This window comes from Pseudorasbora parva, chromosome 7 (genome assembly GCF_024679245.1).
Source record: "Pseudorasbora parva isolate DD20220531a chromosome 7, ASM2467924v1, whole genome shotgun sequence".
Taxonomy (NCBI): domain Eukaryota; kingdom Metazoa; phylum Chordata; class Actinopteri; order Cypriniformes; family Gobionidae; genus Pseudorasbora; species Pseudorasbora parva.
In genome coordinates this window covers 46,291,492-46,315,655 of record NC_090178.1, presented here as the reverse complement: position 1 = coordinate 46,315,655, position 24,164 = coordinate 46,291,492, and the positions used below count along the sequence as shown (strand labels likewise).

The 24,164-nt window shown below is 40.9% G+C and overlaps 1 protein-coding gene across 1 annotated transcript in view; it reads right to left on the bottom strand.

Annotated features, from left to right (window-relative positions):
• limd1a (LIM domains containing 1a) overlaps positions 1 to 24,164 on the bottom strand; it is a 79,750-nt gene that overhangs the window by 24,870 nt on the left and 30,716 nt on the right. Inside the window, exons 3-5 of the mRNA XM_067449361.1 lie at positions 19,329 to 19,396; positions 16,243 to 16,305; positions 11,703 to 11,833 (exon numbers count right to left, since the gene is read on the bottom strand). Of these exons, the coding sequence (XP_067305462.1) occupies positions 11,703 to 11,833; positions 16,243 to 16,305; positions 19,329 to 19,396 (262 nt within the window). The remainder of the gene's footprint in view (positions 1 to 11,702; positions 11,834 to 16,242; positions 16,306 to 19,328; positions 19,397 to 24,164) is intronic.

The window sequence follows — 24,164 nt, the reverse complement described above, 5'->3', positions numbered from 1 at the left end:
ACTCAACGTTTACTAACAGGTCATTGAATCTTTAATTCAACCGATTCATTCGAACTCTTCTGCCCTCCGCTTGCGTTTTTTGAACTTTGCTTTGGCAGCGAGTTAAACAAAGTCCCAGTAAAGGTCATAGACGGAAGTCAGGGTCAAACTTTCTTTACTGAAGACCAATTTGTGAAACTGCAACACAAATGAACAATGATATTGAGAAAACACTATCTCATACAATGTTACAGTCCCTTGTCCCAATGTAAGATTCACTGAAGTGTAAGATGCATATAAATTGCTTTTACAAAACGTAGAACAAACGATGTTAAAGTAAATACACAATCTAGCATCACAATTACGGTCCTCAAGTTACATTTATCACATCACATGTAAATAGATCTCCAACATTTACCTAACTTAACAAATTACACATAGTCATGTATTTTCGCATAGCTTAATCTTTTAAACTTACAGATTGTGCCTTGTTCAAGAGCGAAACGAAAAGGATGGACGTGGATGCACCTCTATACACTGCACCATGAGCTCCGAAATCCAAAATGGCTGATACATTACTAAAAGCGAGAGAATTCTTAAAGTGACCACTAGGTGTCAGCATTGACAAAGTAAACAATATAACTGGGGCCAGGATACTCCCCGTCTGACATCAACTGATGTCACACCAGACTTAAGGAACGGTAAAAAAAGGTCAACATAACAGTACATGATCATTAAGCCATCTTAACTTGTGTCCTTAGAAACCAGAAGAACAACCTCAGTGACTGGTCTCAGAAAAAACCTTTGTTCACCTTTCTTCACGATTTTTACTTCAACCTTTCTAACTTTGCCGTCCTGACTTGGGTAGGTTTCGGTTATGATACCAACTGGCCAGTTATTTCTTTTCTCCTGGGCATCTTTCAAAAGCACTATATCTCCATTCTGTAGGTTTGGCTTAGCTGTACGCCACTTGCGACGTCCTTGAAGTCCACTCAAATATTCATTCTTCCATCTTCCCCAAAAGACATTAGCTAAATACTGAACACGACGCCAATGGGCTTTGCATAGGTCAGGACTTTCAAATTGGCCAGGTGGTACTGGTGGGGCTCCAACTTTCTGCGTGAGTAGCATTGCTGGTGTTAGTATCATTGGTTGTTCTGGATCAGTGGAGACTGCAGTTAAGGGACGAGCATTCACAATGGCACTCACTTCTGCCATGAATGTTACCAAAACTTCATGTGTGAGCCTTGCAGGGCTATGTTGCTTCAGCATGGCATCAAGGATACGCCGGGCAACTCCAATCATGCGCTCCCAGGACCCTGCCATATGTGAAGCATGTGGAGGATTGAATTGCCAGCAACATTGGTTATCCGATAGGTAAGCTTGGATGTTCGTGTTGTGGCAACCTTTCTTGTCAATTTGTAGCTCTTTGCAGGCTCTCACAAAGTTGGTTCCACAATCAGACCTCAAGATTTTGGCAGGGCCTCTGATGGCAAAGAAACGTCGCAGGGAATTGATAAAACACGAAGCACTCATAGACTCGATCACTTACATGGTCGTAAGTGAATTTTTACGATTAAAGTGAATCGTAAGAACCTTACACTCCCAAGGTTCCTTTGTCACAGGCTAGTCACACAGGTAATACACTCAGGATGAAGCTCTGCATCCGTTTCAGGATCAATGAGGGTGTAGGATGTTTTATCAAGTTCGTCTTGTCTTGCTTGTAGGAGGAATGGAGGCCCTTTAAACCAATATGATGAAGTCAGTTGTTCAGAGGGGAGTCCTCTGCTAGCAGCATCAGCTGGATTAAGATGAGTGGGCACAAAGTTCCACTGATGCGGTTGTGTAGAGTGTCTAATGCGCTGTACTCGATTGTGAACGTAGACGTAAAAACGCCTTGTCTCATTGAAGATGTATCCCAGCACCACCTTAGAATCTCACATCATCCAGTGTTGTGTCCAGCTGTTCTCTAAGCATCTCTGCTACTTCCACTGCCAGTACAGCCGCACATAACTCGAGTCGTGGGATCGTGACATCCGGCTTTGGGGCAAGTTTTGCTCTACCGAAGAGGAAACCAACATCACTGAGACCATTTGCGTCAGTAACTTTCAGGTAAGCTACTGTACCTACAGCTTTAGTAGAAGCATCACAAAAAACAATGATCTCTTTCTTGTGTGCACTAGACAATGAAGTGGATGTATACATTCTTGGGATTTTTAACCCTTGCAGATGTTTGAGGGAATCTTTCCATTTCTGCCATCGCTCTTGTTTCTCTTTGGGCAGAATAGCATCCCAATCATCTGCATTTCCAGAGATGTCTCTCAGGATGGATCGACCCTCAATGCTTACAGGTACTACAAATCCCAAAGGATCGTACAAGCTGTTGATGGTAAAGAGCACTCCTCGCTTAGTGTAAGGTTTGTTGCTGATGGAAACTTGAAATACAAATGTATCTGTCGACAAGTCCCAGCACAATCCTAAGCTTCGTTGGATGACTAGTGAGTTCACGCCAAGATCAAGGCCCTGCAAAGTAGTTGCCAGATCCTCTCTCGGGAAGGCTCTCATGACGACGGGGCTGTTAGATGAGATTTTGTGTAGGCGGAGGTTGGATCTTGCTAGCATCTGTTGAGCTCTGTATAGTACATCAATGGCCTCAGCTTCTGAACTGAATGATTTCAGCCCGTCATCCACATAGAAATGCCGCTCAATGAAGAGCCTTGCATCACTTCCATATTCCTGCTCTCCCTCTATAGCTGTTCTCTTGAGCCCGTATACCGCTACTGATGGAGATGGGCAATTTCCAAAAACGTGAACTCTCATGCGGTACTCCTTAATATCTCCATCAAGATTGTGATCCTTAAACCACAAGAAGCGTAGGTAATCTCGATGTTCCTCTTTGACCAGAAAGCTGTGAAACATTTGCTCAATGTCTGCCATCACAGCATAGGAGTCAGATCTGAAGCGGATGATCACACCTATTAGGCTGTTGTTCAGGTCTGGGCCTTTAAGGAGAACTTGATTTAAGGATATGTTATTGTATTGGGCACTTGAGTCAAACACTATCCTGATCTTTCCTGGCTTTTGTGGGTGATAAATGCCAAAACTTGGGAGGTACCAACATTCCTTGTGGTGTTCAAGAGGGGAGGCAATCTCAGCATGACCTTTTTTGAACATTGTCTCCATGAATTCCACATAATGGTCTTTCATGTCTGTCTTCCTTTTCAGAGTACGACGAAGTGATAAGAGACGACTGACAGCCTGGTCTCTATTGTTAGGCAAGCGCTCTCTGGGACAGTGAAACGGGAGTGGAGCTACCCAACTATTTGCTTTGTCTTTGGTAAATTCACTGTCCATAATGTCCAGGAAAGCCTCATCTTCTCCGGATAGCGCAAGCATATTATCTTCATTGGTTTGTTTGAAGATATGCTTCCCAATGTCATGAGCTCGTGTTGTGCTCCTCATGAAGAGTCTGGGGTCTTCATTTGTGAACCTTTCTTTAGAATAGATGCTGTTTTTGCAAGGTGTGAGAAAGCTGGGTCTGCCATTTTCGAGTACACTAGTTTTGAAAGTGCTCACTATGGGTTTGTGAGCTCCACTGAGGCACACCTCTCCTACAATCACCCATCCCAGGTCGAGCAGTTGGGCATATGGAGAATTGTGGGGCCCATTGCGCTGTCGACGGACCTTGTGGGCACGAATAAGATCTCTCCCTATGAGAATGAGAATGTCAGCTGTAGGATCCAGTGGAGGTATCTGAGAGGCAATGGCTTGAAGACGAGGGTGGTAAGCAGCCGCCTCAGGAGTGGGAATCTCCAGTCTATTGTCAGGGATCGAATTACACTCGATGAGTGTTGGAAGCCTCATTGATACTTTTCCATCCAATGACTCAACCACAAAGTCCTTTGCTCTCCTTCCATTGGTATCAACTGTGCCTGAACATGTTCTCATTGTGTAAGGGAAGACTTCTCCTTGAACATTGAACATATGAAAGAAGGCTGACCTCGCTAAAGAGAGATTACTCTGATCATCCAACATGACATACATACGTTTCATTTCCTCAGGACAACCATCAGGGTAGACATTGACTAAACAGATTTTTGAGCATGACTTTCCTTGTAGCCCTGTTCCACATATTTCTGTGCAGACAGATGTGGTCACTTGGGGGGTTGGTTCCTCCTGCTCCCCGCCTTGAGCCTCTGTTGGTGTGGTAGGTTCCTTGTCAAGCCATGGAGCTGGACCATCATGAAGAGCAGAGACGTGGTCATGGCTATTGCATTCTGAACAATGGATATTCACCTTGCAGTCTTTGGCCCTGTGATTTGAGGAAGCACAGCACTTGTAGCAGATATAATTCTCCTTGAGAAACCTCTTTCTTTCAGCTAAGGACTTCATTCTGAAACCTCGGCATTTCACTAGTGAGTGGTTCCTTTTGTGGAGGGGACATTGTCTTGTCAGGTCAACTGAACTGGGATTGGAATATACAGACATGTTCGATTCAATCTCTGTTTTGCTGGTAGAGAAAGAAGGTCTGAATCTTGACTGTTTCATTGGGATTGTTTCCGCTTTAAGAGGCAACAGGTTAGAAGATTGAAAGGAGAAGCTGGGATCTGTTCTCATTTCAGCATACTCATTGATAAACTCAACAAAGTATGAAAAAGGTGGGTAATGAAGTAGGTATTCTTTCTTGTACTTTGTTCCCTTAACTATCCATGCTTCCTGCAGATTGTGAGGCAGTTTCTCGACGATGGAATTGATTCCCTTTGATGTGTCAAGGAATCCAAGACCAGGTAAATTTCCTTCCTCTTTTACTGCTTGCACCTCCAGGAGCAGATCTGCGAGCGCTTGCAACTGATTGAAGTCTTTGTTCGAAATCTTAGCGAAACTCTCTAAACGTTTGAATAAAGATGCTTCAATTACCTCTGGGGAACCATATTTTTTGTCTAGTCGTTGCCACAAATGCATGAGGCCTGCTTGAGGATCATGTGCATGGGCCGCTCTTATCCTCAGAGCATGTCGGAGGGACTCACCTTCAAGCCACTTGGTAAGCAAATCAAGCTCTTCGTTGCCTTTTAGATTCAGACCATCAATAGCGTTCATAAACGCTGTTTTCCATGGAATGTAATTCTCTGGCTTGTTGTCAAATATTTTGAAGCTGCTAGTGAGCAGATCACGTCTCGCAAGAAACACCGCAAGATCAGACACTTCGCTGGATCGAGGGGCCGGTGTACGTGGTAAGCATGGGTTTCTCACATTAGAGGGAAAGCGATTTTGCTGCCTTGTATGGTGATACCCCATTTGGTCATGTGTATTCATTGTATTTACAGCCTCAGGAGTAAACTGGCAGGTCCCAGGAATGTCTTTGTGCTCTGCGCTTCCTTTATCCTTTTCTTTCTTCACACTCTGATTCTGAGAAAAGTGTGTTCTAACATATTCATCTGTGCGTTCAGCTGCAACGAAACTACCCCTTTCCGTCTCGTCATTGGAACAGATTGCGGCTGATTCCAACACTCTTGCTGCTGCGAGAGCTGCTTCAGCTTCACCCTCCTCTTTCAGAGCATTCAGCGTTGCTTCTATCCTAGCCTTTTCGATCTCCATATCTATCTGGCGCTTTGCAAACTCAGCTCTTGTGCGTGCGGCCTCTGCCTTTGCGCGTGCTTCAGCTGCAGCTTGGCTTGCATTAGATTTATGGGAGTGACGTGAGGATGAAGAGTTGCTTGGTGAAGATTTAGCCTCTGACCTGGTTTCCATCTTGGAAACTTGGCTGTGCTTCGACGAGTGCGACATTCTGGTACTTTCAGGAGATAGTGCATGTAGTCCACTATAAAGCTTTCGATGTGAAGGTAATCTTTTCACTCTTCTGCCCTCCGCTTGCGTTTTTTGAACTTTGCTTTGGCAGCGAGTTAAACAAAGTCCCAGTAAAGGTCATAGACGGAAGTCAGGGTCAAACTTTCTTTACTGAAGACCAATTTGTGAAACTGCAACACAAATGAACAATGATATTGAGAAAACACTATCTCATACAATGTTACAGTCCCTTGTCCCAATGTAAGATTCACTGAAGTGTAAGATGCATATAAATTGCTTTTACAAAACGTAGAACAAACGATGTTAAAGTAAATACACAATCTAGCATCACAATTACGGTCCTCAAGTTACATTTATCACATCACATGTAAATAGATCTCCAACATTTACCTAACTTAACAAATTACACATAGTCATGTATTTTCGCATAGCTTAATCTTTTAAACTTACAGATTGTGCCTTGTTCAAGAGCGAAACGAAAAGGATGGACGTGGATGCACCTCTATACACTGCACCATGAGCTCCGAAATCCAAAATGGCTGATACATTACTAAAAGCGAGAGAATTCTTAAAGTGACCACTAGGTGTCAGCATTGACAAAGTAAACAATATAACTGGGGCCAGGATACGAACGCTGAATCATTCATTTTAACAATCTATTGCTGTGAGATACGTGGTTCTGATGTGGAAATATGATCTGATCTTGAAAATATTTTTCGCTGCTGTAATAGAACAAAAGCAGTTTATATTGCATCTAAAATGTAAGTGACTAATTTTAATTAATTGTTTATGGAACTGTCATGAAATCAGTGTCACATTTTCAGTCATGATGGTATTCAGGAAAACAGCACTCTTGGTCGTGTCATCTGATGTTTTTTAACTGTATTATAAAATACAGTTTTATATAAAATATAAAAACCTTCACATTTTGAATATTTACTGCAGTATGTTACTGGTATTCTCTTTACGAGCGGCGTTGGTTTGTTTCCATTTCTCCTCGAGAGGTTGCGCGATTGTCAACAGCACAACCGTCAGTTCATACGTTAGCCTATTATTATCCATTAATTATCCGAACAAACCTTAATCTTGAGCCCTGAAACTGATCAGAAAATGTAATGAAACGGTTTAGAAATGTACTGGAGTATAAAGTAAAATATTTGCTGCAAAATGTAACGAAGTAAAAGTAAAAAGTATGCACTATTGATTCTACTTAAGTAAAGTACAGATACGTGAAAAATGTACTTAAGTAAAGTAACAAAGTATTTGTACTTTGTTACATTCCACCACTGTTGGCCAAGGACCGCTCGAGAGACCGTATGACTGACATGTAAACCAAACAATGATAGTTCATTTTTCTTCCATGGGATGGCTTGCATCTAAAACTACTCATTCAAGAAAGTTGTGCAAGCGTACTGAAACAGTAGCGCCACGAACTTCACATTAGTTTTAAAATCCAGCATTTACAGGGAGTGCAGAATTATTAGGCAAGTTATATTTTTGAGGATTAATTTTATTATTGAACAACAACAACCATGTTCTCAATGAACACAAAAAACTCATTAATATCAAAGCTGAATATTTTTGGAAGTTTTAGTTTTTAGTTTTAGCTATTTTAGGGGGATATCTGTGTGTGCAGGTGACTATTACTGTGCATAATTATTAGGCAACTTAACAAAAAACAAATTTATACCCATTTCAATTATTTATTTTTACCAGTGAAACCAATATAACATCTCAACATTCACAAATATACATTTCTGACATTCAAAAACCAAACAAAAACAAATCAGTGACCAATATAGCCACCTTTCTTTGCAAGGACACTCAAAAGCCTGCCATCCATGGATTCTGTCAGTGTTTTGATCTGTTCACCATCAACATTGCGTGCAGCAGCAACCACAGCCTCCCAGACACTGTTCAGAGAGGTGTACTGTTTTCCCTCCTTGTAAATCGCACATTTGATGATGGACCACAGGTTCTCAATGGGGTTCAGATCAGGTGAATAAGGAGGCCATATCATTAGATTTTCTTCTTTTATACCCTTTCTTGCCAGCCACGCTGTGGAGTACTTGGACGCGTGTGATGGAGCATTGCCCTGCATGAAAATCATGTTTTTCTTGAAGGATGCAGACTTCTTCCTGTACCACTGCTTGAAGAAGGTGTCTTCCAGAAACTGGCAGTAGGACTGGGAGTTGAGCTTGACTCCATCCTCAACCCGAAAAGGCCCCACAAGCTCATCTTTGATGATACCAGCCCAAACCAGTACTCCACCTCCACCTTGCTGGCGTCTGAGTCGGACTGGAGCTCTCTGCCCTTTACCAATCCAGCCACGGGCCCATCCATCTGGCCCATCAAGACTCACTCTCATTTCATCAGTCCATAAAACCTTAGAAAAATCAGTCTTGAGATATTTCTTGGCCCAGTCTTGACGTTTCAGCTTGTGTGTCTTGCTCAGTGGTGGTCGACTTTCTGCCTTTCTTACCTTGGCCATGTCTCTGAGTATTGCACAGCTTGTGCTTCTGGGCACTCCAGTGATGTTGCAGCTCTGAAATATGGCCAAACTGGTGGCAAGTGGCATCTTGGCAGCTGCACGCTTGACTTTTCTCAGTTCACGGGCAGTTATTTTGCGCCTTGGTTTTTCCACACGCTTCTTGCGACCCTGTTGACTATTTTGAATGAAACGCTTGATTGTTCGATGATCACGCTTCAGAAGATTGGCTATTTTAAGACTGCTGCATCCCTCTGCAATATATCTCACTATTTTTGACTTTTCTGAGCCTGTCAAGTCCTTCTTTTGACCCATTTTGCCAAAGGAAAGGAAGTTGCCTAATAATTATGCACACCTGATATAGGGTGTTGATGTCATTAGACCACACCCCTTCTCATTACAGAGATGCACATCACCTAATATGCTTAATTGGTAGTAGGCTTTCCAGCCTATACAGCTTGAAGTAAGACAACATGCATAACGAGGATGATGTGGTCAAAATACTCATTTGCCTAATAATTCTGCACTGCCTGTAGTTAATCCTGGTAAGAACTCATTGTCACATTTGTAAACGCAACGGCTTTGTTTCCAGGTGAACTCCCTTCACACACGTCTTCAGGAAATCCTGTAGAAATTAAACCAATCATACAATGACTTCTTAAGTGTTTCCAATGTTGTCTGCGATTAGCGGCATTAGACGCTCAGACAGGCATCTGAGACTAAAGCAGAATTAACCATTATGCATCTCAGGAGAACACACAGTTTGAAATGAATTAGCATTTTTAAAGGAACTGGTTAAGTGAATAATACAACCACTCTCTCATTAACCATCTATAGTTTTGTTATTTAAAACCTAACAAACATATTTTTGTGAAATGTTTTGTTTGTAAAATGCTAAACTTATCTAACGCAAAAACAGTAATTTTTAAGTGCGCCCAAATACAATTATGGAGCAGAGGGGAAGAGAGGCTGCAGATCTGCTGGCTCTTCGATCAGCTCGTGCATAGCTTAATCCCATAAGGACTGAGTGGAAAGGCTCTGTTTGATTTCATCTCCATATGGTCACCACCTGACTGACTGTCTGGGGCTTTGGAACAACAGTAATAATCGCTCAGTTCACAGCTCACGGCAAAGGATGCATGAGAAGAATTTGCAGTGTAGCACACACACACACAGACACACACCAATAAAACTCCCAATAAAATGTCATTACATCAAGCTACTGCTAGGAAAACGCCTGTGAAAGAAATTATAAAGAATACTCCACAACACATCTGCCATCAACTGAATGAAATATATAGCTTTATGCATCTGGAGTTAATCTTTGCTTTCCCAGGCAAATCTTAGTCACCATGACATAAAAATGGACAGTTCTTATATTTGTATGGAATATTGCAATATTTAAACATGACGTATCTGTGTACTTCATTGTTTTTGATCATTAAAGATGATTGAACAAATGACAACAAACCAAACAATTGAAACGGACCAGCCGTTTCACTCAGAAAATACCTCACAATAGGGAAGAATTCGCAATTTCCAGTTCACTCCAAGTAATGATTTTTATTGGGAGCAGCCACTAAAAGTGTGCTATAAAAATATCAGGACCAGGTTTATCGGGCCATTTTTACATCAGTGAACAATTCTTGATTCAAAAGCAATGCTAAAATAAGGCAATGCCATCAATAAACAGACTTTGTTAAATAAAAAAAGATTGTCACATTTTATACTTGAATCAATATTTCTTGAAACATGGCCAAAGTTTCAGAAAACAAGTTGGATGTATGATAGAGTATTTCTGTGCCAAATACACTCCTTCAGGATTCGAACAAGTTTCAGAAAGTTTTTTTTCGAGTATGGCCCTTTAAGACATCATTTTGTTTTTAGACCATGAAATCAACAATGCCACTAAAGAAGTGTGTTTCTGGTTATGAGGGAAAGATCACCTAGTTCAGCTTCCCAAATAACCCGGCATTAAAGGACAACTCCGGCGAATTTAAGTTTATCTTGATCGTTATATCTTTGTGAGTACAGTCTATAGAAGAAAAAAACGAACCGGATTGGTGCTTGCAACGCAGAGTTATAACAGTTAATGCCCAGAGCCCCCCTCAGCTACAACGGCAGCTTTGGGGGCATAACGTAAAGGGTGTCTTTGTGCACCGTTTTTTTCTTTTTTTCTTTTCCGGTGTTTTTCTTCAGAACCTAAATTTTTGGTCTGTACTGTATAGGCTACTGTGCATTTATGCTAAGGCAAAATGCAGATATCATCTTAAAGGTAAAGCATTCTTGGTGTTTTTATCATGTTACAATACAGTCCTGTTTACAGTTATATAATCAAAGCTGATACGGTATGTTAATAGAGATAGGTGTCAAAATAACATATTACATGCTTTGAATTCCTATAGCTTTGCAGTGTTCTACACAGCCTGGATGGGTCGCTGTACGTGATGCAACACTTAAGAGACTTATTATAATAAAGAGACTTGTGGCTTGACTTGGACTCGAGCCCAGAGACTTGAGACTTGACTTGGACTCGAGCCCAGAGACTTGAGACTTGACTTGGACTCGAGCCCAGAGACTTGACTTGGACTTAAGCCCAGAGACTTGAGACTTGACTTGGACTCGAGCCCAGAGACTTGAGACTTGACTTGGACTCGAGCCCAGAGACTTGAGACTTGACTTGGACTCGAGCTCAGAGACTTGAGACTTGACTTGGACTCGAGCCCAGAGACTTGAGACTTGACTTGGACTCGAGCTCAGAGACTTGTGAGCATCTCTGGTTAGAGAACAGATACTACAATGTACTACAAGTGTCTGTTCAATATGTGATTTAGCCGCTGAGTGAGTGTCACACAGCACAAACGCTGCAGGAGTCAAATTACATACATTCGTGATGAGAGGTAAACGCGACAGCACTCACGGCATAGATTCACAGCGTGTGTTCAGTGTGGCACGTTTTCAGTTCATGGCTTTGGAAGATTAACTTTTACAGGAATTAATTTCAGAAGTTGAAACGCTCACTTTGCTCCGCCGGTCGCACCGTATCCATGAATGCCTGAGCCGAGCTGTGCTGTGAGTGCGATCTCATCCCCCATGGGGATTGAAAACATGTGGAAATAGCTCCCTCTGCTGGCTGTAGTCTTTAGCCTCTGGCCAAAAATTCCTCCGATGATGCAAAATGACGATATTTGCGTCATCAGAATTTTTTTTCCAGAAATCAAAGGCATTAATCTCTCGTCTCAGGGGGATATGAGGCATGGAAGCACAATCATTCGAATATACTCCAGGGTTTCTACTGATACAAAGCCACATGCTAATCACTGAAGTAACCCTTTAACATGAGATTGACAGAAACTGTGTCAATGAATAATTTAACAGTCAATGAATAAACACACTTAAATATATGACAACAATTTCTACACAAACTCACCTGTGGTAGTCTTTCACGCAGTAGATCTTATTCTCTGTGTCCACAGTGAAAGGCACTCCATCCAAACTCTCATTACAGATGGCGCAGCGGAAGCAGCCTGGGTGATACGACTTTCCCAGCGCCTGCAGGATCTGCGGAGGAACAACATGTTCACAACAAGCTGCACATTGTGTGTGATACGACTCCTCTAGTCAGTATGACTAATGGTGGTTGCTAGGCAACGTGGGGGAGAGGACGCTGGCGTCGTCTGTTCGCCGCTTCTCCATCCACAAATCATGTTACTGTACTATTAGATTTAGATTTTATTTTATTTCCTTATGTTTGTGACTAGTCTAACAGTCAGAGCTACAATTGGGGCTGTTGCTGATTGCTGGCAGCCACTGAGAGGACGTTGTTCGTCGTTTCGCCGTTTTCCACCGCTTCTAATGTTTACGTTTGAATTGCTGCGGTTGGTTGGTTCTGGTTTGGAGGACATTTGATGTTTCTCGCCGCGACTGCTCACTGGTGGTCTCCCTTGGGCTTAAGCTGCATGGTGGCTGAAGTTTGCACCGGGCTAGCGTCATCTGGGCCATCGTAATCGGCGTCCGGCATGATGTTGGGATGTTCCGCTTCTCGGCTGCGCCGCTGTTCCGTCCTGCATTGCGGCCGTGGAGCGGCTTGGACTTCTGCGCCGACCCCAGTGTGTCCACAGAAGTCCCCGGAAAAATGTTCTGCCTCCTGCATGGTGCTGCGGCGATCCCCATCGTTTGAATCGTCACGAAGACCCATCATCTGGTCTTCAGCTGTCCTGCCTCGGCAATATCATCAGGAAACACTGTCGCTGGGAGAAATTTAAAACATGGAGTGGACCACAGTGTGCTGCGGAGCTAACAGAGACTTCCACCATCAGCTGTTTTCTGTTCACCATCAGCTCTGTTTCTGTTCACCATCAGCTCTGTTTCTGTTCTGTTTTCTGTGTTGGTTGATTGTTTGTAGTATTCTATATTTTTACTTTTTATTCATTTTTTGTGTTATCCCCCCCCTTTTGTTGCACTTTGAGATTCTTCGGAATAAAAAGTGTATTATAAATAAAATCTATTATTATTATTATTAAAGGGGGGGTGAAACACTCAGTTTCAGTCAGTGTCATGTCAATCTTGAGTACCTATAGAGTAGCATTGCATCCTGCATATCTCCGAAAAGTTTTTATTTTTTTAATAATTATATAAGAAAGATGCGCTGTTCCGAGTCTTTCCGAAAAAAGCCGAGCAGGTGGGGGCGTGTCGTGTGAGCGGAGCTAAATAATGACGTGTGCAGCAGCGCGCTGTGTGTTGAGTCGAGCGTCATCCCTAACAGCGGAAAAAAACTTTATTCAAAATAAAAATATGGCTTTTAATCAGATACAGCCATACATCTATGATCCGGAATCAGACCCAGAGGCTGCAGTTGAACAGGAGCAGCAGCAAAAACGACTAGAGCAGGACGTCTGTATGTGGTACAAGTTATACACTAACTATATAATATGCTTAGCGGCTTGTGTTATTTACATATTTATACTTGAATTATATCGTCGTATTTTTGTCTTTGAAGGTGTACATGTGGGAAGTGCAGTTGTGCACGTGTGTTTGTGTGTTTACGCGTGGTTTGTGTAGACAGTAAGCGGACTAAAAGCAGTCTCACTCACCCTTCTAACGTTGGGACTGCTCCATCCTTCAGCATTAGGCGATTGGGAAAATTCGGCGTCGAGCTGGGCCTTGTTTATGAAACAGTCGGCACCGAAATGCAGCGAACAGATATAAACATTCGCGCAACTCAGTTGCTGATCCGGAAAAGCAAATTACATCCACTGTTGCCTTAACGCGGGGTTTTTGGCGAATCTGTGCAGGACTGTCTTGGTCTGGCAACCAAAAACGCACTTTTTTGGTGACATTGTTATGTGCTATGTGTAATTGTCACCTGTCCAGCATCCTACAAGCCCCGCTTTGATGGGCGTAGGCTGTTGCTTTCGCTCTCTCCCTCGCTCTCTCTCACGCGCTTCCGGTAGAATTGTCCGTAAGGCCCATACAAGGAAATTCCGCCCCCACTAACGTCAATGGGGACGCATGATCTCAAAAAACTTGCCGAAACTTATGACTAACCGGAAGTAGTATTTTTGACAAAGAAATACTCCCATCAAACGTCCACCTTAACTTTTGAAACTTTGTCTATGTTTAGTATGGGATTCCAAGTCTTTAACAGTGTAAAAAGATCAGTATGCATGAAACAGCATTTCACCCCCCCTTTAATGATTGAGAAAAATGTCTTAAATGTAAGTTACATCCAACCCCTTTATATTGTGCCTTCATAAGTGCCTTTAACTACTATGTACAGTATTAACATTTAAATGTATAATTTGACAACATGAACACAATAACTGCATTTTATCTAATGGTAATGGTCCCATTTTATATTAGTTACTTTACCTACTATCTAAATCTACGTAAATTCCTGTATAATTAGGAGCTGTACCAATTTAAAAGCCCACTGAAATCAAAATGGAAGTTGTTTAGCTTTTAGTACGACTATGTTAGCCTTAAAGTTGATGTGTTCCAACACAATGACAACATTTTCATTTAGGAGATATACGCATTCAAAACTTACAGTCTCTCACTTCGTTAAAACGAATCTCAGATTTTGATGACATCATCGCAGACTTCACCTTCTCATCAAATCTTCTGTCCAATCAAATGCTGTCTATAATCTAAAACCCGCCCCCTACGCTGCTGAAGTTGCTGCTATCGGTCAGTTGTTCACACATCTAATTTCTACTAATGGTGAAAGGCAAAAGCACCCTATAAGGAAACGATTCAGTATAAATATGCTTTCAGTTGAAGCAAATTAAAGGACAACTCCGGCGAATTTTTAAGTTTATCTTGATCGCTATATCTTTGTGAGTACAGTCTATAGAAGAAAAAAAACGAACCGGATTGGTGCTTGCAACGCGGCGTTATTACAGTTAATGCCCAGAGCCCCCCTCAGCTACAACGGCAGCTTTGGGGGCATAAACGTAACGGGTGTCTTTGGGCCTCTTAACAGACACAATGCAATTAAAATGTCTGTCCAACATGAACAGTTGCTTTACACGACAACGAGATTATTTTAAATGACTGCACATCTTACCTCAAGCCGTGTGTGCCCAAATGGAAGGATAAATAAAGTTTACATTACCTCCACAGTGGCTGCACCCGTCTGGCTCGGCCAGGCTGTGTTGTGTCTGTGTAAGTTAGTCAAGTGTTCGCTGCAAATTTGTACAATTCGGAAAGGCACAAACGCGAACCATTTCTTCTTGACTCGTGAGCCTGATCGGATCATACTCTAATGATGCCCGGCCATGAACGAATCGTTCTTGTGAACCGGTTCTTTTTAGTGAACCGGGCGAACCAGTTCACCAAATCGGACTGAATCGTTCTAAACCCTTCCAGTCTCAAATCAGCGCTGATCTCACACACAAGTTACTTTAGTTACTCACTTTCTGACATGAGTGACAGTCCCTCCGAATATAAACTAATGTCTTGAATTATATGTTGTAACTCACACCGTTCACTGAACTGAGTCATGTTTTGCTGAGAGATCTGATGAACTCACGATCCGCTGAAACTGAGCATGAGCGAGTAACTGAACGAGCAGCGGTCCTCGGATCAGCAGTACAGAATCAAAAACTATTTCTCTCGGACACGTTCAATACTGAGGACCGACGAGCCGATGAGCAGAGCCTCTACACCCCACTGGACTGGTTTTCCGGCTACCGCTGCGTTCCCACGGGACTTCAGCGCAAGACACAGCTAGCCGGCTAAAACAAGTGAATTTAAACAATGGCTAAGTGGCTAAAGTCATCTCCTTGTCATGTAAGGGACCTGTTCATGCTGGACAGACATTTTAATTGCATTGTGTCTGTTAAGAGGCCCAAAGACACCCGTTACGTTTATGCCCCCAAAGCTGCCGTTGTAGCTGAGGGGGGCTCTGGGCATTAACTGTAATAACTCCGCGTTGCAAGCACCAATCCGGTTCGTTTTTTTTCTATAGACTGTACTCACAAAGATGTAACGATCAAGATAAACTTAAAAATTAGCCGGAGTTGTCCTTTAAGTCTGGTTTCACATTAGTTTCACGCACCACGGCAGCGCACACAAACACACACACGGCTCTGATCTAAAGTTAGACAACAGACACGAGAGCGCAGCACAGATATGCGTGAGTCAAAACATATCGGACCCATTTGAATGCTGCATTTCAAAGTGATATAGAGGAGATTATGATGATAAACGGTTAGAGGAAACTGGCTTTACCAAACAGAAAGGCTCTAGTCAAACTCTGTATTAACAAAACGCGATTGGCTGTTTCAAAAAAGGGGAGGAGCTGCTAACAGCTGGAGCCGTTTCAGGGGAAATTATGTCAACACATTGAATAATGCGGCGTGTTTCAAGGCACTTCAGTGGGCCTTTAAACTCAACCAATTCCTTCAGGATCCAGCCGATTCTCCCTAGTGTGACTAATGTAGGGTGTGGCGGTACATCAGACTCACCATGTCCATGATTAAATGTCCGCATACGTTGCATTTGTCGGCAGACTGCTGGAATCCAGAGTACTATTAGAGACGAGAGAGAGGACAGAAGTGAGCTTTTCCACCGACTCTCATTCCTTTCCCTCACTTCATTTTCTCTAACCCACACAACATTAACAGCTCAGACATAATCATTGCTCTAATTTAGGAAACTTCAACAACACAAACTGCATTTTAAGGTCTGGAATGGTGTTTTATGACTAAGAGAAACATCTCTTACTCACCCTGAGGAAATTTGCTTTTGTAAGCACCCATAAGAGCTTGCTGATTTATTAGCGGTACATTTTCTTTTAACTACCTACGCTATACTTACATGAATCTTACATACTTGACCACCTCGCTACACTCATTGGTCTTGGGTGTGCAATAGAGCTGTGCGATATGGAAAAATAAATCTATCACTATTTTTTTTTATTAATATTGTAATTTTGATCTTAATCGTTCTTTTTGAAACAATATTTCATTAAACACATACTAGTGTGTATCATTTTTTTTATAGCTGGCTTTATTTCCAATATTTGCGGGCTATTTATATCTTTGCATAAATAATGTGACGTCGGTTATTTCTTTATACCTTTTGAACTCTTTTCATATGTTGTGCAATTTGCAAATGCCTGTACATGTTTGTACACATGGTTTGCGTTTTTTTTTCACGTATTTTGCAAACATCTCACACACGACACAACGTTCTACATGGTGCTCATAGTAAAAGAAGTTGAACTTTTAAGAAACACATCTCAAGACCAGCATCTCGCCTTTTGCAAAAATGCGTTGTGTGTGAATGGCTCTTAAAGGAACACTCCAAGTCCCATCATTGCGGCGCTGCACCCATGATACAGCAGCAAAGCTCTGTGATTATTACGCAGGAATGATAGTGTAGTTCCTGGTCATATCGGTCTAAAAAAGCGCAACTCCTCATTTTCCATTGGTCTTAGTACTAGGGATGGCGAAAACTAAAAATTTTCTTGACCGACCACCTAGCCTCATTAGCCTGGTTGACCGGTTAACCGATTAGTTTAAAATATGCTGCGCTATTTGAAATAACAGCCACGAGACACGCCTGCAATCTCGCAACTCTGTCGCATCTCTCTGCCTCCCGCTCTCAAGGTGGAGATCCACTTGTCTGTGCAACACTTCTGTTGCGCCGCGCTCCACTTTATTTGATTTTTGCATCTGAACCGGTTTGAACGCACAAAATACGGGAAGCGTCACAACATCACGCTTCAGCCGTGTCGCAAAAGTGGATCTCCAGGGTCACACACACACTGTCCCGACACCGCCGCCTCCCTTCCACTCATGTCAGTTTTTTTTTAAATCCCCTACAGCGCGAAACATGAGTCCCGCAAACGCGGCGCCGAGGAGCTTGTTTGTAATCTGAGGACAAATGGCTCCTTAGTTTCAAAATAGTTTAGGTACAATATGGTCGCGTTGAAAATAAAGGCATTTGTCTAGCGTTAGAAGCTCATTTGAAACATTGCCGCGGCTCATTTAAGAAAATGACAGCTCTGAAGAGACGCCGCTTTAGTTCGAGGTAGTGCTGACAATAATAAAGAAATATGATGTGCTACTACTGTATTTAAGCACTGTATCACACAAGTCACTGTAATGACACATCTGTGTCGTTCTTTTTGGTGAAATGGTCCCACACACTACTTTTCTTTGCACGCTTCATACTGTCGTCTGCCCTGGCTCTAACCTCGAGTGTTTTAGCCTGTTTACTTTTTGCAAACCCAAACGCTGTGACCTCGCGGCAAATGTTTTTATTGGTTTATTAAGTACAAACAGGCGAGTTATGAAAAATCGAGTGTGAGGGATTTGTTCACTTCACACAAAAAGATTTCGGAATGAGACGGCTGACTGTAGTAGCGTTTAGTCCACTGTCTATAATAGCCTAATTTAGAGACTTTTTTTTTTTTTTACTGACAACTTTGATCTGTTAACGTTGATACCGTCAACCATCGGTCAAACGGTCATCGGTTAACATCCTTACTTAGTACACGATGTAACAGTTACAGATGTTGCAGAACAGTCAAGTTTTAAATAGGAAAAAAATTGTAAGTATTTGGTCATTTTGAGCGCAATTCCCCAGTAATGGCGCTGGGTAATACCAGATGACATTCGTCTGCTATGAGCTAAAAAATAACACATTTTCAGAAAGCGGCCGTTTTATGTCTCAATGCATCTCCACGAGCCGCAGGGTTTAATATGGATTCGTATGTCTGAGTGTTTTTTACTCTCATAGAATTACACCCCATTGGCATGCATTATACGAGCAACGGTTGGAGTTAAAAACCTTCATTTGTGTTCTACTGAAGAAACAAACACACCTACATCTAGGATGCCCAGGGGGTAAGCAGATAAACAGCACATTTTCCTTTTGGGGTGAACTATCCCTTTAAAAGTTGAACTTCTTTTACTATGAGCACCATGTAGAATGTTGTGTCGTGTGTGAGTTGTTACAAAAAACGTAAAATTGAAGCAAACCATGTGTATAAACATGTACAGGAATTTGCAAACACAACCTACGAAAAGAGTTCATAAAGAAATAACCAACGTCACATCATTTATGCAAAGATATAGTGCCCGCAAATACTGGCAAAAAAGCCAGATTCCAAAACAATTATACACACTAGTATGTGTGTAAGGAAATATTGTTTCAAAATTGTGATTTAAATCCATTCTAGTGCATGAAGGAGATCCACTTTTGCCTGAAAAGAGGCAAAAGCGATCTGCAAAATGTTGGTGACATTAATTTTTATGTAAACATAATGGGCAATATATTACGTCAACAAAAATCAGAGATCATGTTCAGTGAACTCCAAATCGGGTTGATGTTTTGAAACATGACACCTCGTTATGTCTTTAAGACACACTTCGGATAAGAGGACACATTCCTCTGACATAACTATGGCCCCTGCCCGAAGACAGCACTTTGAGATTCTTCGGAATGAAAAAGTGCGTTATAAATAAAATGTATAATTATTAGTATTATTCTTAAGACATGCGCAGACATGAACACTTGGAAGGAAGAGGGGAAGAAAGCATACCAGGAAGTCCTCTTCACAAAAGACTTTCCCACTGACGTAGTAAAAGGCTTTGCCCCGGAGCTTTCGACCTGCACAGAACACACAACAAAAGACATTTACCACCAATTACAGGACAGCAATAAAGCAAACAAATCCAAAAACAAAAGCACTTTTTTATTTTTCAAACTATATAATCTATTTGCAGTTATATGCAAGGTGACATTAGTATCACTGAGATGCTATTTGGATGTATATTTGGAATTACTTTTTATTTTTGTGTTCATTTTAAAGTTTTAGTAATTTTGTTGTGTTATTGTAATTTTTCTTATCTTTTTATTAAATAAGTCAATACTTTTTATTAGGGATGCACTGAATCCAGGATTCGGGTTCGGCCGAATATTGGGCTTTTTGACTGGGTTCGGTTTCTGCCTAACCTTAGAATTTTTTTCCACCGAACCAAACCCCTAGGCTTGCACTACGCGATACTGGTCGATGATGCCGCGGTTGATTATGGCAACGTGTTTACTAGGTGGACCGCTCGAATGCAGTAGGCTGTGAGAAAGTGAAAATGGAACTTGTGAACAGAAAATGTGTTGTTTGGCAGTACTTTCAGTCACAAGAAGGCAATTCAAGTCGAGCTATATGTTCAATTTGCAATGCCGATTTGTCTAGTGGTGGCAAGAACCCTAAACAATAGCCGCTGGATGTCCGGTTCGCGAACGAATCGTTCTTTTTAACCGGATCATTTTAGTGATCCAGTCAAACCAGTTCACCAAATCGGACTGAATCGTTCTAAACGGTTCGCGTCTCAGATCAGCGCTGATCCCACAAGTTACTATAGTTACTCACTTTCTGACATGAGTGACAGTCCCTCAGACTAGAAATAAACTAATATCTTGAAGTATATGTTGTAACTCCAACCGTTCACTGAACTGAGTAATGTTTTGCCGTGAGAACCGGTGAGCTGAGATATTGCATGCGTGATAGCGTCGTCTTGAACAGAACTGTTTCTCTCGGAGTGGGACGGCTGATGCTGTTTCTCTCGGACAGCTGATGCTGATAATGCATGAGCACGGGTGAACCAAGGATTTGTGTAAGTTTATGTTATGTCAATGTAAGTTTATTTAATCTGTGTAAAACATCAGTGTTTGCACGACAGTGGCTGTATTGAGTGCTTTTGCAAAACATGAATTAAAAAACATCATCCAAGATGATGATGATGACAATAATAATTATTACTATACTAAGTTTTGATTACAAATACTTTATATGAATGTGTTTGAATGTATTTTCATCCGCCGGTATGATAGAAATTACATCATTACGTAAGGACGTAAAAGAACCAGTGATCCGTTTTTTTTAATCGGTTTATTGAAACAAACTGTCCGAAAGAACCGTTTCGCGGAAAAGAACCGAACTTCCCATCCGAGAGAATAAGAGTTGTGCATGAAGGAATCTACAGACAGCAATACGGCACAGTCATCCTGGCATAATGTTGCCTTTTTTTAAAATTAAAATTAAATTAAAAATACACTGCTGTGGACGTTGTTTATGTCATTAATGTGTTTACTGTGATAATGGACTGAGGGAGTTGGATTCGGTATTCGGTTTCGGATTCGGCAGAATCTTAACCAGTGGATTCGGTATTCGGCCGAACCTCAAAAATCTGGATTCGGTGCATCCCTACTTTTTATATATAAATATAAATTATTAAATAATAATAAATAAATAATATATTAATAAAATACAATTAAATTGTATTAAATATTTATGTTTTCTTCTGTTTTATCTTTATTTATTTTAGAAAATATATTTCATACTGTTTCCTTTTTTCTTTCATAATAAAAATATTAAATTATTATATTAAGAATAAAAATATATTTTGTATTAATTGTTAAATAAAAACTTTTTTCCTTTTTATCATCATCTTTTTATTAAACAAGCCTATACTTTATACTATACTAATAATTAAATAATCATAATACGTAAATAATATATTAATAAAGTGCAAATAATACAAATAATTATTTATAAAATATTTATTTTTTCTTTTAGATTTATCTTTAGTTATTTTAGTACATATATTTCATATTGTTTCTTTTTATTATCCTCCTTAATAAAAATATTAAATTATTAAAGAATAATAATAAAAATATATATAATACTAAAATACAAAAAATATTTATTTATTCTTCAGTTTTATCTTAAGTAATTTTAGTACATATATTTAGTTGTTACTGTTAAATAAAATAAACAAAAATATTTCATTAAAATGTTATATTTATATAAATATTATTAGATACTTTATTCCAATTAACACTTATTTTGTTTCAAGTAACAATGTTTTTTATGGGTTTGGATTAGTTATAACCCAGGGTAATGAGGTGTTTATAGGATTTTCTTTAAACTGTTTATTATTACCTTTCCAATAAAACCTTTTCCAGCTCAAACGTAATCACACAATATTACACACGTAAACACACTCACCATCACAATCTTAATTGTTCTCTGTTCTCACTTAAATCCTCAGCATAAACCTTGTTAAATAAATACCTAACAACATTATAACTGAATCTGATACGTTTTACAATGTTAAAAATAAACCAGGGGCTAAACTCCAAGCACACGAGGGAGCGGTTTTAATGAATCCAATGAACACACACAGTAAACACATTAAGAAAGTGTCAGCACTCTGCGAAACATGTGCTGCTCAGACACTCGCTGCATGGGGAGGACTTCCTGTCCCAATCTGGGCTGTTTTTGGCTTTTTACCTCAACAGACAGACAGACAAACCCTTCCCATTCAGACAGACCCCGTCCCACAGGAAAGGGGAACATTCCGCACATTTTCTGCAGAGGGGGGTTCAGGCCGGTGTAGTTAACCCTTATAAGCAAAAGCTCATGAAAGCCTTCATGGCGCAGTGGAACACACTCAACCCAAACAAAACGCTCGCCGAGATCACAGACCAACGAGTCTGCTGGCATTACGAGTGTTTGTTTTAACGCTGAAACCATCACTGCTCATGTTTTCCTACACATCGTCTCCGTCTCGGGTACATGAGTCAAGTAGCCACGCTTGACTGAAACGGTTTTGTGTGCCGAGACGTACAATACCATTCAAAAGTTTGGGTCGGTAAGATTTGAAAATGTTCTCTCTGCTCACCAAGGCTGCTAGCCTGACAAGCCAGACCCCCATCCAGATGTTTGGTCTGGAAACTTCCCATTGACAGCTCAATCCGAGGGGCGGGATAACGGTTGTCTTTCAAACTCCGTCTGCTCGCGATAGGATAGCGCTACAACCAACCAGAGCAACGAAGGTGAAGCAGAGCTCGTTGACAGATTAAACATTCAGCGTATCCGGACGGCTAAACTCTGAACACATCTTCCCTTTTTAAGAATGACTTCAGTGCCGTTCTTTTGTTCTTTTCTCAGAGAAAAGCTTAACTCCAAGTCTTCCAGAGTCGCGGTCAAAGCTGATTCAAAAGACCGCCGCCGTTCGCCAGTTTCTGTGTTTACTAGAAGCACGCAAACGCAACTCGGCCGTCGTCATTATGGCCTCGCCCACCGACTCTATAAACGATGTGATTGGCCCGACCAGAGTTTGGCGTTTACAGCTCAGAAGTGTATTAAGAGTTGCTAGATGACACTCGCGGCAGATTAGATTTGCTGCCGCTAGTGTGCGTCTAGATTTCTAGGCTACAAGGCTGCATTTATTTGATCCAAAAATACAGTAAAAACAGAAATATTGTAAAATAACTTTTCTTACTTAATATATTATAAAATGTATTTATTTCTGTGATCAAAGCTGAACTTTCAGCATCATTACCCTAGTCTTCAGTGTCACATGATCCTTCAGAAATCATATTTCTGATTATTATTATCAATGTTGAAAATAGTTGTGCATATTTTAGTTTGAACTGTATTGAAACAATATTTTTGTGATGCATTTGCTTTCAGCATTCTTTAAATAAATTATTTATTTGAAAAATACATCTTTTGAAACATTACACGTCTTTAGTCACTTTCAAAATATTCATCCTAAATAGTATTTAAATTATAATTAGTGTCTCCCAAGTTTATTATAAAGGTTACTCTTAGCGCAGATCTGTGCACCCTCTAATGGCTAATACTGCCCACAACCCAAATGCATTCTGGACAAAGATTCAATTAGAACTACAAAGACAAATAAAAAACTACAAAGATGGTGGATAGTGAGACAGATGGTTAAGTAGAGATGTTTAGATAAAGGGGTTTGGGTGAATAATAATCAGTATCTTACCTGGAGAAAACTTTTTATATTTATTTAAATGGTTTCCACATTATATTTCACCTGCAACAGCATTGTGAACAGTTATAAAGATAATAGTAATGGGCAGTCGACTCCAAAAATGTATTGCTCGACTCTGAATAGCCCCAGAGTCAGGGTCGACTCCAGCACAGTGTCCACTCTGTTGCCGTGTCTGAAATGGCTCACCTGTTTACTGATTCTCTAATCCCTATAGAGTGCATGGCATTTGAGTGCACTATAAGCAAGGAGTGAACGTTTTATTACGTGAGCTATTTGCAATTGCACTTTAACCACGGCGGTTTGAAGCGCCTGCATTTTGCGCTGTACGCAATTGTCAGCTGTTATCAACTAATATTGGTGGCTTTTAGCACAGGTAGTGAGTCATAGTTTGGTTTCGATTTGAGTCATTGGCAGCCTGTTGCGCTGATTAATCTTTGGGATAATTATAAAAGCATCCACAGTTGTTCTCACTCAAGTAGTGATTAGCGTACGTTTAATAAGCGTGTTGGGAGCGTTCAGCCGCCTCGTGTGAAGACCGACTTGTGTAAAGACATCTTTCAACTCTACCA